This window comes from Balaenoptera ricei, chromosome 2 (assembly GCF_028023285.1).
Source record: "Balaenoptera ricei isolate mBalRic1 chromosome 2, mBalRic1.hap2, whole genome shotgun sequence".
NCBI classification, from domain to species: domain Eukaryota; kingdom Metazoa; phylum Chordata; class Mammalia; order Artiodactyla; family Balaenopteridae; genus Balaenoptera; species Balaenoptera ricei.
In genome coordinates this window covers 33,371,669-33,385,555 of record NC_082640.1, presented here as the reverse complement: position 1 = coordinate 33,385,555, position 13,887 = coordinate 33,371,669, and the positions used below count along the sequence as shown (strand labels likewise).

General features: G+C 43.3%; 1 protein-coding gene across 7 annotated transcripts in view; it reads left to right on the top strand.

The window, feature by feature from the left end:
- The window catches only part of MTHFS (methenyltetrahydrofolate synthetase), a 297,235-nt gene that overhangs the window by 44,834 nt on the left and 238,514 nt on the right, over window positions 1–13,887 (top strand). For 2 of the 7 annotated variants that reach the window (XM_059915343.1, XM_059915348.1), the window contains exon 3: window positions 7,743–8,512. The exons of the other annotated variants lie outside the window; for them this stretch is intronic. In XM_059915343.1, coding sequence (XP_059771326.1) covers window positions 7,743–7,975 — 233 coding nt within the window. In that variant the 3' untranslated portion in view covers window positions 7,976–8,512. Of the gene's footprint in view, window positions 1–7,742; window positions 8,513–13,887 lie in introns of those variants that run through there. 7 annotated transcript variants of the gene reach the window in all.

Here is a 13,887-nt window from a genome sequence, read left to right as displayed (position 1 = left end):
CTCAAATTCTGTCCTGTTGTCCTCGATATTTTTCGGGGCTCTCTGGGTTAGGAGGAGGAGGATGTTGTTGGTAAGATATTCGGCAGCTAAGTCACCAAATACTATTCATGTTTCTTATTTCTTTGCTCTCAGCTTTACCTAGAAGAATCTAAATTCCTATCATCTCCTACTTCCTTCATTTAAACACATGGTCAGTGTTTGCAGGGTTTACAAGCTTGAACTTGGAAACACTTAGATTTTAAATATAAGACACACAGAGATTGTCTTACGTTCTGAATACCTCATTAGCTGATTAGTGGAGCGACCTGTCATACCTGGGGATCCTAGGGGAGCGGATGCGTCACATGGTGTTGGGTGCTTGTCCCAGTGCTCTTGTGACAAATACAGTCCCTGTATTTTGACATGAATGTTAGGACCTGTGCTAAAAGAAAGGATCTTATAATAACAACACAGAAATATCAATCATATGATAATCATGTCTTTAATAGATGGTTTTTACTATAGTGTGTTTGATTCTATATGGAGGTTCCCAAGTGGGCAGAATACATTGTGAACAAACATAGCAGAAAGAGTGGAGGTGCATTTACAATGAGATTTTAAAAAATAGCTGTCTGTGTTAGGTGGTTTCATACTCTTTAAGAGCATTATGGATTTGCAGGGAAATACATTTTTTGAAAACCCAATTTTTATATATAATCAGAACTTGAGTATATTTTATGACTATGATCACATAAATGGTTTTGTTTACTAGCTTGTATGCTCTCTACTGTTTTACTATGAAGAGTGTGTTGACTTAAAAAAAAAAAGCACAATGTGAGAGTTTCGAGTTAAGTTGTATTTGGGGCAAAATGAGGACTGCAGCCCAAAAGACAGCATCTCAGATAGCTCTGAGAAACTGCTCCGAAGGGGCGAGGGAGGAGCCAGGATATATAGGAATTTTTCAACAAAGGGCAGATAGTCAGGAATGTCAAAAGATTATTGTTAAACAAAGAAAACCAGATATCTCAAGGAAATCAGCACTTTTCTATGTATGGGAAGATGCAAGAGTCTGGGCTCACTGAAATCATTCCTTTGATATGTACCTCAGCTATCTGGGGGCTGTATCCTGTATTTTCACATCCTGAGTTTCCTCAGGGCTCACCGCAGGGAGTGGCTGCAGTCTGATGGCTGCTAGAAGGCAAGTATTCTTTTCAGCCCTGAGTTTTCTCAGGGCTCACCAGCTCACGCTGGAGGGCTGCAATCATTGGTGACTGTGACATCCTTTGTTTATTGATATGGCAGGAAATACTCCATTTATAAATTTTCCATTTATCAGGTGATTCGGGGGGTGTGCTTCAATCTGTTCTTTCCGAGGTAGGCATTAATGAGTTCAAAGCATATGGTATTGATTTTTGAGAGTTCTACCATAAGAGCTATTAAGAATTATTGATTCTGTATTTCATTTTAGGGTTTCAGCTTCTTCATGTTTGAGCAGCCTGTTTAATGGAAGTGCCCGTGTCTCTACATGGCCTAAGGAGTATGCATGCAGCAATTGATTAAGTTGACATTTGGTATTAATAGCTTAGAGACTCTTTACAGCATAATATGCTTATCCATTTTAGGTGAAGGCAATTTTGACTGATGTTTCATAGCTAATAAGTGGTAGTGCTGGGATTCAGACCCAGGTAGCCTGTCTCCAAGTCTGCACACGCCACCCCTCTGCTCCACTGTCTCTAAGGCGCTTGCCCTGGTCATGTTTCCTCTGTGCCTTTGCCTAAGGCCACTTGTACCTTTTGGCAGTAGGAGCACTGTGTGCTGTCAAATCGTGATCCACCTGGGCAGCCGGCCCTCAGCTTCATTTCTTATAAGCTGAATGCCTTTAAGGAGCAATTTGACCTCTCTGAGCACTGTGTATGTTTCTTCACCTGTGAAGTTTCAGGGGAGAGTAGTAATCCTTGCCCTCCTGCCTCACCAGGTAGATGTACTGAGCAGCTGATTTAATTCATCCTTCTATCCCTGGGGCACAGAATAGTGCCTGACACATTGTAGACACTTAACAAGTGTTAGCTTCTCTGCTTTCTTCTCCTCTTCCAGAAGCTGGACTTTGGATGAGAGTTAGATGTTGCGTAGGATGGTCTGAACAGGTAACTTCCTTTTTTTTCATGCAAGGATATTTTATTGGAGTGCTCTCTTCTTGCATTTTTGCATTAAGCTCAATTAATACTTTTATAGGTTATTGCTCCTGCCCTGCCTTCATATAATCTATTTGTTCTTTTTTTTTTTAACATCTTTATTGGAGTATAATTGCTTTACAGTGTTGTGTTAGTTTCTGCTGTACAACAAAGTGAATCAGCTATATGTATACATATATCCTCATATCCCCTCCCTCTGGCACCTCCCTCCTGCCCTCCCTATCCCACCCCTCTAGGTCGTCACAGAGCACCAAGCTGATCTCCCTGTGCTATGCAGCAGATTCCCACTAGCTATCTGTTTTACATCTGATAGTGTATGTATGTCAACGCTACTCTCTCACTTTGTCCCAGCTTCCCGTTCCTCTCCTGTGTCCTCAAGTCCGTCCTCTACGTCTGCGTCTTTACTCTTGCCCTGCCACTAGGTTCATCAGTACCATTTTTTTAGATTCCATATATATGCGTTAGCGTATGGTATTTGTTTTTCTCTTTCTGACTTACTTCACTCTGTATGACAGACTTTAGGTCCCTCTACCTCACTACAAATAACTCAATTTCATTTCTTTTTATGGTTGAGTAATATTCCATTGTATATATGTGCCACATCTTCCTTATCCATTCATCTGTCGATGGACATTTAGATTGCTTCCAAGTCCTGGCTATTGTAAATAGTGCTGCAGTGAACATTGTGGTACATGTATCTTTTTGAATTATGCTTTTCTCAGGGTATATGCCCAGTAGTGGGATTGGTAACTTATTATTATTTTTTTTAAATATATTTACTTATTTAATTTATTTTTTGGTGCATTGGGTCTTCGTTGCTACACGCGGGCTTTCTCTAGTTGCGGTGAGTGGGGGCTACTCTTTTTTGTGGTGCGCGGGCTTCTTACTGCGGTGACTTCTGTGGCGGAGCACGAGCTCTAGGCGCACGGGCTTCAGTAGTTGCAGCACGCAGGCTCAGTAGTTGTGGCTCACGGGCTCTAGAGCGCAGCCTCAGTAGTTGCGGCGCATGGGATTAGTTGCTCCGCGGCATGTGGGATCTTCCCAGACCAGGGCTCAAACCCGTGTCCCCTGCACTGGCAGGCGGATTCTTAACCACTGCGCCACCAGGGAAGCCCCGGGATTGGTAACTTCTTGAATATAGTCAGGAAACTAAGATAAATACGGTCACGAGACATCTCATTCTGTCTTTTACTTTCATTCTTCCCTTCATAGTAAATAGAACTGAGCTCAGCATCTCTCTGGGGAAACACAACTCTGCTCCCAGAGGTAGGGGAAAAGATTCCTCCTACTTAATGGACCGTGGGCACCTCGCAGTGTAGGATAATAGCTGGTCACACTGAACCGCATGGGCAGGGAGGACTAGATGGAAGTTTCACTGAGGTTTGTTAGGACTGTTATGATTAGACAAATTAATAAAAAGATTAGAAGGACCTTACAGACATGGAAAATAGAGTCACAAGAGCAAAAGCGGGAAGTTGTGGAGTGGGCTTGTGGGACAACAAGTCCATCCATTTAACTAGGATCTCCCAAGTGTAAACTAATGGGAGGTACTGTTGGAGAGGTGACTGGGGTGAGAGTGTAGTGGGCCCTGCATACCCAGTTGGATGTTATCTTTAAGAGATCATTACCGACTAAAAGTTCTGGGGCATGGGGAGTCATGATGAAGGCCGCATTTTAGGATGGATTGGGACCGGCAGTGCCTGGAGGTAGGGTGAGTAGTTGAACTTCTGGGGGAAATGGCACCTTCAGAATCACAAGTGGAGCTGAGGACTCTGGCAATATTGCAGAGAGGTGCCTGGAGAAGGAGACCCTGAGCCACGAAGTCCCTGAGGAGGACTTTGTGGGAGACATGGCCATGACACCTTACTTAGAAAGAAGAGAAAGGAGAAAGAAATAGAAGGCCCTGCGCAGGACATGTTGAAAGTAGGGTTAGAAGACTCTGTTTAACTGCTGGGCTCTCACACTGACTGTTTTCAGCCTTCTCTTTAGTATTAGGGCAAAGATAGTCCACTGGCTGAGCTGATTATATTCTTCTGCAAAACCCAGGATGGGGAGTCTGAATTCAGAGCATCCTAAGAGGTGTCTGTGGCCCAGCTGCTGCCTCCTTGGCCAGAGTTAAAAAGGATGTTTTTTGAAGGTGAACTGAATCCTCAGTGCCTAGCACAGACTTTCAGTCTCAAGAATAAATAAAGGCCTTGTAGAATCCTCTTTCCTCATTTTTTTTTGGTCAGTGAAGATTCTGCAGCTCAGCGTCTGTCCCCATCTCCCCACTTAAAGTATCCTTGCCCTGCTGATTCCCTTGTTGCTGAATCTAATGATATTGTCTTGCCCTTACCTTACTCCCTGGTCAGGGAGCTAAGATCCCACATGCCTCATGGCCAAAAACCCAAAAAAACATAAAACAGAAGCAGTATTGTAACAAATTCAATAAAGACTTTAAAAATGGTCCACATAAAAGAAAATCATTAAAAATAAATATATATATATATATATATATACTCATCTTTCAGGGTTCCTTTGGCCTAGAATTCTATTAAAATTCAAGCATGGAGGATGACTTGGAAAAAATTATGGTCCTCAAGGAAAGTTTTGATCTGGTAGGGCAGCCAGAGACATATACAAACAGCTGTAGTGCAAGGTAGACTTCCGGGAGAGCTATAATCAGTGCAGAGAGGAGCAGGAATAGAGGGAGCGGGATTCATTCTAACGCGAGGGATTTGAGAACATTGTTTCCTTAGCTTTCTGTTTCCTTCCTTCGTTCTCGTCTGCCAACTGCCTACAGGTGAATGCTCTGAAGTTCTACATTCTTTTTCTCGTGTGTTGACTCTGATGGAAATTTTCCTGGCTGTCCTTTTGTTACCTTTGCCTTAAAAAAAAAATTATGGTAAATAACACATAACATGAGATCCACCCTCTTAACAGATTTTAAAATATATGGTACAGGCTTGTTAATGTTGTACAGTAGATCTAACTCTTCATTTACTTCTTCCCCCAGCCCCTGGCAACCACCATTTTACTTTCTGCTTCTATGAGTTTGGCTCCTTTAGATACCTTCTGTAAGTGGAATCATGCAGTATTTATCCTTCTGCAACTGGCTTAGTTTGCTTCACCTAATGTCCTCAAGGTACTTCTACGTTGTAGCGTATGACACATTTTCCTTTTTTTTCATGGTTGAATAATATTGCATTGTATGTACCACATTTTGTTTATCCAGTTATCTGTTGATGGACATTTAGGTTATTAACACCTCTTGGCTATTGTGAATAATGCTGTAATGAACATGGGAGTACAAAGCTCTCTTCAATACCCTGACTTCAGTTCTTTGGGTAAATACTCAGAGGTGGGATTGCTGGATCATATGGTAGATCTATTTTTAATTTTTTGAGGACTCTCCATACTGTTTTCTACGGCAGCTGCATCTTTTTATATTCCCAGCAACAATGCACAAATGTTCCAATTTCTCCACATTCTCGCCAACATTTATTATTTTCTGTTTTTTAAAAATATGGCTGTCTTAACAGGTGTGAGGTGATGTCTCATAGAGGTGTTAACTTGCATTTCTCTGATGATTTAATGATGTTGAGCATCTTTTCATTTACCTTTTGGTCATTTTTTAGTCTTCTTTGCAGAAATGTCTATTCAAGTCCTTCATCCATTTTTTTAATTGGGTTCTTTGTTTTTGGGTTGCAGGGGTCTCTTTGCCTTTAGCTCCCAAATCTTCATGCCCCTACCTGACGAACTCCACATGCCTTCTGCTACTCCTCAGCCTGATCCTTCTGCCCTATTACCTCCTCATCACTCTGCTCCTGCCATCCTTCCCTTGGTTTCTGAAATACACTCAGATCCAACTCTGGCACATTCTTAAAAACCTAGGTCAACTCAAAGTTGCCCATGGATACTTCCCTGACCACCCAGCCGTGTCGCTCTCCCTCTGCTGAAGTCTCTAGGACTTCTTGTCCCTAACGCTTTTTGGGCAATTGGCAGGCACTGCTGCCTTGCATTGGAATGGATGTTACACGTGTGCATTTTTTACGTTAACTGAACTCCGTCTCCTGAAGGGCAGGAATGTATCTGTGTATCCTCCAGAGGACTTTACAAAGCACCTTTGCCACACTGTAAAGAGGCAAGAAACCTAGGAAAAGATGTGTGCGTGTGTGTTCTGGGTATAATGACGGAGCTGAACTTTAAGCCCAGGAGTGCTCTGGCAACAGCAGGAGGACTTGGAGGAAGCAAAGTCAAGTGCACAAGCCACCATTATTCCCGAGAGAGATGAGCAGGGCAGGGACAGGGAGGAAAGATGAAAGTCAGTGACCAGGGCCTCTTAGCAAGTTGGGATTGGAGTAGGTGAGCAGGTTTCCATGAGAAGGTCAGGACTGTAATCTGAGGCGTGCTCTGCCAGATTTTTGCAGGCAAGGGATTACAGGTGTGTGCTGGGAGCCGGAGAGAAGCTGAGTTCACCTCACAGTTCTGCAGGGAGCCATAACAGCTGCTGACAGTGGGGGCCAGCCTAGCTGGCAGTCTGAATACCTCTACTCTGAACATCCCGTTCCAGAGAATTCATGGCTTCCAACCCTGGTATGTCCTTGCCAGCAATGCTGCGTGAGTGGTTAGCCCTTGCTAAGCTGTAGGTCACCCAGAAGCCCCCAGGACAGCCCTCAAAAGGCCAAGGCTCAGTACACGAAGGCTACAGGGCAGACTGCTGCACTGCATAAGCGATGTGGCTCTTGAGTAGTGCTGGCGCGTCATGCTCCCTGCCAGGGGCTGGAGGACCATTCCCTGGACCTCACAAAATCCATGGACATCCTCGTGACCTTTATAGCATTCATCACACCTTTCACTGTGGTCAGCTTTTTATAACTTTCAAGACCCTGCCTTCTACCTTGAGCCCCAGCAGCCTGCTCTGCCCTGATGATGCCATGGCCAGTTCTGGTCCCTGTGTTCCCTGGGAGAGTTCCAGCCAGAGGACCAATTATGGGACCCCATCTTGTACCTTTGGAATGTTCCTGAGTGGGTTGAAGGTTGCTCTCACGTGAATCCAGGGAAGTAGGACAACCTGGCCTTCCCTCTCCAGTAAGAGGGGAAATGAAGAGGGTAAGCTTGGTCCTCCTAACAGCTAACCCTCCTTCTGCTCATCGACTTTGAGAATAGCTCCGTCTTTTCTGGCTTCTTTCTGACCCTCTCCCACTCCTGCAGTTGTCAGTGTCCTGGGACAGTATGTAGGGTCAGCTGTATGCTTAAAGAAAGAAAATTAGAGAAAAAGGAATTCTTAGGCCCTATCCCTGGAGATTCTCTTTAACTACATGTGGACGGGGCCTGGGAATCTGGCATTTTTGTACAGGTATACATGAAAGAATGGCTAGGGGATGGATGACGGACTTACTAGTTGCTGAGTAATTTTTACTTCTTTCTTTGTCCAACTCTTTACTTTTAGGATTTTTCTAGAGTGATCACGTATTTCTTTAAAAATCAGAAAAAAAGTAGATGTCATTAAAAAACAAAAACCAGATCTGGAAGCGATCAGTCTTTTCCAGATACCATTAACCTTCGTAAATTTATTCCTCATTTCCGCAGGGGGACTTGATCTCATCTTCATGCCGGGTCTTGGGTTTGACAAACACGGCAACCGTTTGGGGCGGGGCAAGGGCTACTACGATGCCTACCTGAAGCGCTGTCTGCAGTCCCAGGATGTGAGGCCCTACACCCTGGCCTTGGCTTTCAAAGAGCAGATTTGCCTTCAGGTCCCCGTGGATGAAAATGACATGAAGGTAGATGAAGTGCTTTACGAAGACTCCTCAGCATCTTAAATCCTGATGACCACAGCCAAATAATCAAGGTTTTGTGCCAGAGAAAAGCCAAACGTGTATTTTCCCTTGTCAGAAATTAGTGGAAATTGCACAATAATGTGAATATGGGCTGTAGTGTTTTCAGTGTAATTGTTAGATACCGAACATGAAACCATTTAAAAAAATCAATAGCAGGGGCTTCCCTGGTGGCGCAGTGGTTAAGAACCCGCCTGCCAATGCAGGGGACACGGGTTCAAGCCCTGGTCTGGGAAGATTCCACATGCCACGGAGCAACTAAGCCCGTGTGCCACAACTACTGAGCCTGCGCTCTGGAGCCATGAGCCACAACTGCTGATCCCGTGTGCCACAACTGCTGAAGCCCACACGCCTAGAGCCCGTGCTCCACAACAGGAGATGCCACCGCAATGAGAGGCCCGTGCACTGCAACGAAGAGTAGCCCCTGCTCCCCGCAACTAGAGAAAGCCCGTGCACAGCAACAAAGACCCAATGCAACCAAAAATAAATAATAAATAAATAAATTAATTTTTTAAAAATCAATAGCAGTGTGTGTAATAGAACATTAATTAAAACGGAGGCTATCACCATATGATTTTCAGTTTAACTTTCCTGGTATTAATGTCCCAGGTTGATCTTTCTGTTTTATAGTTTAAGTTTAATATTTATGAGGCACTATGCTCCAACTCAGAGTGTGAGGGGAAAATAAACTCATCTGAAGTGGACACTTTCATTAAGTCCTGTCATGGGCCTGGGTCAGTCTGGCACGCATATGGAGATTCAGCAATTATTAAATGATTCATTGGTGTTTGCTTTGTGTACAAAGTTCTCCAAGAATATTATACCCTTTCATCATGGCTTCACTTACTCAACCTGAAATTTTATGTCTGACAGTTTGTAGCTTTTGATGGTTAAAGGACTGAAACCTTTTATGATTTAAATATTTTAATTTCGGCCGATTTGTTTCCATCTCTGCTGTTCTGTGTGTCAGTCACTTATGAGTTTAAGATCTGATATCCTGTAAGTTAGAAATTATTTCTGTTTATGGGTGGTATCTGCTTTGGAAATGAAATTTGGGCTGAAGGTTGGCAGGTGCCATCACAGCCAGGGAACGGGAATTTTGTGGGGGGAAGATTTGGTTATAACCAGAGACCCAGGGGGCTTCCTGGGTCCTGCTCTCTCACTCACACCCCACATCCTACCTCTCACCAGATCCTGTTGATTCTGCCTCCGAAACCCTCTTCTACCTGTTCCCTTCTCTCCTCGTCCTGTCGTGCCTTTTGTCCAGACTCTCAGCATCTCTAAGCTGAACTGAGCAAGAGCCTCAGCCGTGGCTTCCTTGCCTTCAGTCTGGTCCTCTTCGTTTTATTTCTCAAACTACAGTCAAAGTGATCTTATCAAACATGAACCTGATCATGAAGCACCCCTACTTGTCTCTTTCTAGCCTCTCCTCTCCCCGTATTCTTCTTCTGTACAACTTATGCAAACGTTCACATAGCTCCCTCAACACTGCCAGCTTCTTCTGCCCTTTGTGCCTTGTAAGTGTGCTTTTCCTCTGGCTGCAGTGCTCTTTCCTCTTTTGTTCATCTGGAAGACTCCTGTTTATCCTTCGAGACTCAGCTCCAATGTCACCTCTTCTGTGAAGTCTTCCTGTGTTCCTTCACTTGTTTAAGCGGCCCTGGTCATTGTCCTCCTTATTACATTGTCCTACATGTCAAATATTAATGGTCATGTCTACCCCTTCACCAGACTGTGAGTGCCAAAGAACAGGGATAATCTTTATACTTTCCACTCTCGGTAGACACACAGACAAATGGTGGGTGTTAGAGAATTTTTTTCAAAATCTAAGGTACCAGAATTTATTAGATTGCTAATTGTAATTTATATTGACATAAAATTATTTAGCTTAGAAATTAATAGTTGTTAGTTTGGAGGAAAGACTTTACTTCTTTGGCATTGTTTTCGACTCTAGAAACATATTTTCTAGTTTGTGAAGGAAACAGTTTATTTAATGACCTGTGTCTCTCCTCATCTGATACTCTCATCCACATGAACAAATCGGTTTTCTAGAATTGGCCAGCATTAGCACTACATGTGGCCGTTGAACTCTGGATGTGTAGCCAGTCTGAATGGAGAAGTGTTGATTCAGATTCTGACTATCTAGTATGACAATGAGAATTTTTTTTGAATGAGTTAGTTGAATACATTCAGATGTGTTTCATTTGAAACACGCATCCCTGTTCATAATACCATATGATTTGGTGTTTTATGCACAAAAGTAAAAACACTTAAAAATTGTCAATTGGGCTAAAATCAAACGTTCACAATATAGTATATACAGTGAGAAATGGGAGGGAGACAGAATTTCTACAAGCTGTGAAACCACATTACGGTACTGGGAGAAATCTTAACAGTTGCTTCAGCCATAAGGTTAAGGTGAAAGTTAACATAGCTGACATGGCTGTTGGTCTGAAGTGGTTGAACAGTAAAATTCCTGGATGGCTGCAGGTCTGGAAACTTTAGAACTTTAACACGTTAGAACTTAATCTGTGTTGTTCTTCTGGCAAAGGAGAGCATTGAAAAGCCCCTCCCCAGCTCCTCAAGTGCAAACAGAACACAGAATCAACTGGCCAGAAGACCCAGGTGCTGAGATTCAGGAAAGCCCGAGGGCTGCAGGGTCCCTCACCTGGAAAGAGGACCTTTCCCTAGTGACCATTAATGGGCAGTGGTCATTGCGCAGAGGGTATAGGAAAGGGGAAAAAGCCCTGACGGTGCAGGTGATGGTGACACAAGCAGAGGCTGGGAACAAAGCCTCGAACTCAGGAAGAGAGCCAACATTGAAAGAAGAATGATGATGGTCTTAGGTGAGGGGACAGTCCAGGCAGAAGAGAAATAGCAACTAGACCTGAACAGAACAATCCTTAGTATTGGGGAATTGGAAATATATGTATGTCTATAATTGCTGCCCATTCTATAGAACTGTGCTTAATTTAACCAGAAAGTAAACCATTAACTTTAGTTCATCTAACAGATATCAGTAAGAACAGTACACTAATTACAGAATTCTACTAAGTAAGAGATTGATAACTGTGTCTTACGTCTAGGCGTAGGTGACATGGTGCAGAAGCTTATTGGTTTCTGGTCCCAGTTCTTTTTTTTTTTCCTTTCAGAGATCATTGAAATTCAGTTAATTACATTGCATTTAGTCAGAAGTTAACATGCTTATTTCCTCCACTTGCCTGTCACCTCCTCAAAGGAAGATTTTCTGCCAAGTTCATGGTTTACTCCAGTACCTATCACAGTCCCTAGCGCAAAATAAATGGCCAATAAATCCTCGATGAAGGAATGAACCAATGTGTTTGTTGCCCTGGGTGCGTGGTGACCTTGCCGGTTTTTACGTTGGTTGCTACTTGCTGCTGAGATCCTCTCCTTTCAGCAGCATCTCAGGGTTGGATTATTCTGGAGCACATTTTCTATTACTGCAGTTGCAATTCCTTCCTTGGCCAGTCCATATGTGTGTGTTGCATAATCTGTGCTGTTTGGCTTTGTTAGTACATTTCTTCTTTGCATCTTTGTGGTCATCTTTCCTCCTATGTCCAGGCAGTCTTAGGCCTCCTGCCCTTTAAGGGTGATCTCTAATCCCTGCAAGCCCCTGCCCCAAATATATGTTTATTTATGTGCTTAAAAATAAGTGGGGAGATGTTCAAAATGGCGGAGGACTGAGATGTGGAGATCACCTTCCTCCTCATAAATACATCAAAAATACATCTGCATGCGGAACAACTACGGAACAACTACTGAATGCTGGCAGAAGACATCAGACTTCCCAAAAGGCAAGAAAATCCCCACATACCTGGGTAGGGCAAAAGAAAAAACAGAGACAAAAGAATAGGGACGGGCCTGCACCAGTGGGAGGGAGCTGTGAAGGAGGAAGAGTTTCCACACACTAGGAAGCCCCTTCGCTGGTGGGGACGGGGGTGGCGGGGGCGGGGTGGGGGTTGAGGGGCGGTGCAGGGAGGGGGAGGCTTTGGAGCCACGGAGAAGAGCGCAGCAACAGGGGTGCGGAGGGCAAAGCGGAGAGATTCCTACACAGAGGATTGGTGCCGACCAGCACTCACCAGCCCGAGAGGCTTGTCTGCTCACCTGCCGGGGTGGGCGGGGGCTGGGAGCTGAGGCTCTGGCTTCGGAGGTCAGATCCGAAGGAGAAGACTGGGGATGGCTGCGTGAACACAGCCTGAAGGGGGCTAGTGCGCCACAGCTAGCTGGGAGGGAGTCTGGGAAAAAGTTTGGACCTGCCAGAGAGGCAAGAGACCTTTGTTTCGGCGTGCATGAGGAGAGGGGATTCCTTCCCAGTGTGCCCACAGAAGGCAGAGCACCACCTAAGCAAGCTCCAGAGATGGGCGCATAGTAGAGAGAGATCAGCTCGGTGCTTTGTGACCACCTAGAGGGGTGGGATAGGGAGCGTGGGAGGGAGGAGATATGGGGATATATGTATACATATAGCTGACTCACTTTGTTATACAGCAGAAACCAACACACCATTGTAAAGCAATTATACTCCAATAAAGATGTTAAAAAAAATAAGTGGCAAATTTCTTTTTAAATAATAATTATTTTTGTTAGGAAACATACACATAAAAGGAAAAGATGAGATCATTGAAACAGTTATATCTATAATTTATAATATAATGTACTCAATTTCTATAAAGGAGAGCAATGTGATGGATGATTTTTGGAAATTTACTATTTTTGAAAACCTTATTTTAACCCCTTTTGAATGATTCAAAAGTCTGGTTCTAATTTCAGTTTATTTTAGTATTTGGTTTTAAGGGCTTCTATAGTTGAAAAAGATGCCTTCCAGAAATAAGCAGATCCACATGGAAGCAGTACTGCACTTACACTAACATTTGCAGTTCTGTCAGTTTTGCAAATTTTTTAAAAAGTTGAAATTGGGCGAGTAAGTATCCATATTCTTGAGGTGGATTATTCTTGCATATTAATCAGAAGATGCTGCACATTTACTTTGTTAGTAAATGGGTTTAAAACTTATTGAAACTCCTTGAAAGATTTTTAACTGAGTTAGGAAAATTCTGCTTCCAAGTTTTTTAGTTGTGCAGATATGAAAGTGTTTATAGGTGTCAAGCATAGTTTATCGCAACATAATCATATAATGATGAAAATATTTTCAAATGACCGTTTTCAGTATGCTCTCTCCATATCATGTTTCTTTCTGAAAAAAGTTCCTTTCTGTGTCTTAGATGATATATGACTTTTACCCTGAAGATTCAAATGAGATGTATTTGGTGTAGAGGTGGGAACGTGGGGAGATATTTGCTTAGGTAGCAATTTACTGGTGGCCATTTATAATCATAGAAAAGTCAAAACGTTTTGAATACTCACCTTTGTGTAAAAAAATACATGCAAAACTCATCTTTTTTTTTTTTTTAATGTTTATTTACTTATTTATTTGGTTGCACCAGGTCTTAGTCCAAGCAGGCAGTCTCCTCATCTGGGCTCCTTAGTTGTGGCTTCTGGGCTCCTTAGTTGTGGCTCGCCAGCTCCTTAGTTGTGGCACACAGGCTCCTTAGTTGTGGCATGCAAACTCTTAGTTACGGCATGCATGTGGGATCTAGTTCCCTGACCAGGGATCGAGCCCAGGCCCCCTGCAGTGGAAGTGCAGAGTCTTAACCACTGGACCGCCAGGGAAGTCCCAGCAGTGCTTTCTACATGGTATCCAATAGTATATCTTGACAAAAAAGATGTGCCCAGATATTTTTACCCCTAAATTGTTTTATGAGTACTTCATCCATATTTCCATGGCAGGAAGAACAAGTGTTTTCTACATGGTATGCTACTTTTTGGGTTTTTACTATTAAGGAAGAAGAAAGACATAAACATTTAGGATTATATTTAGGGAA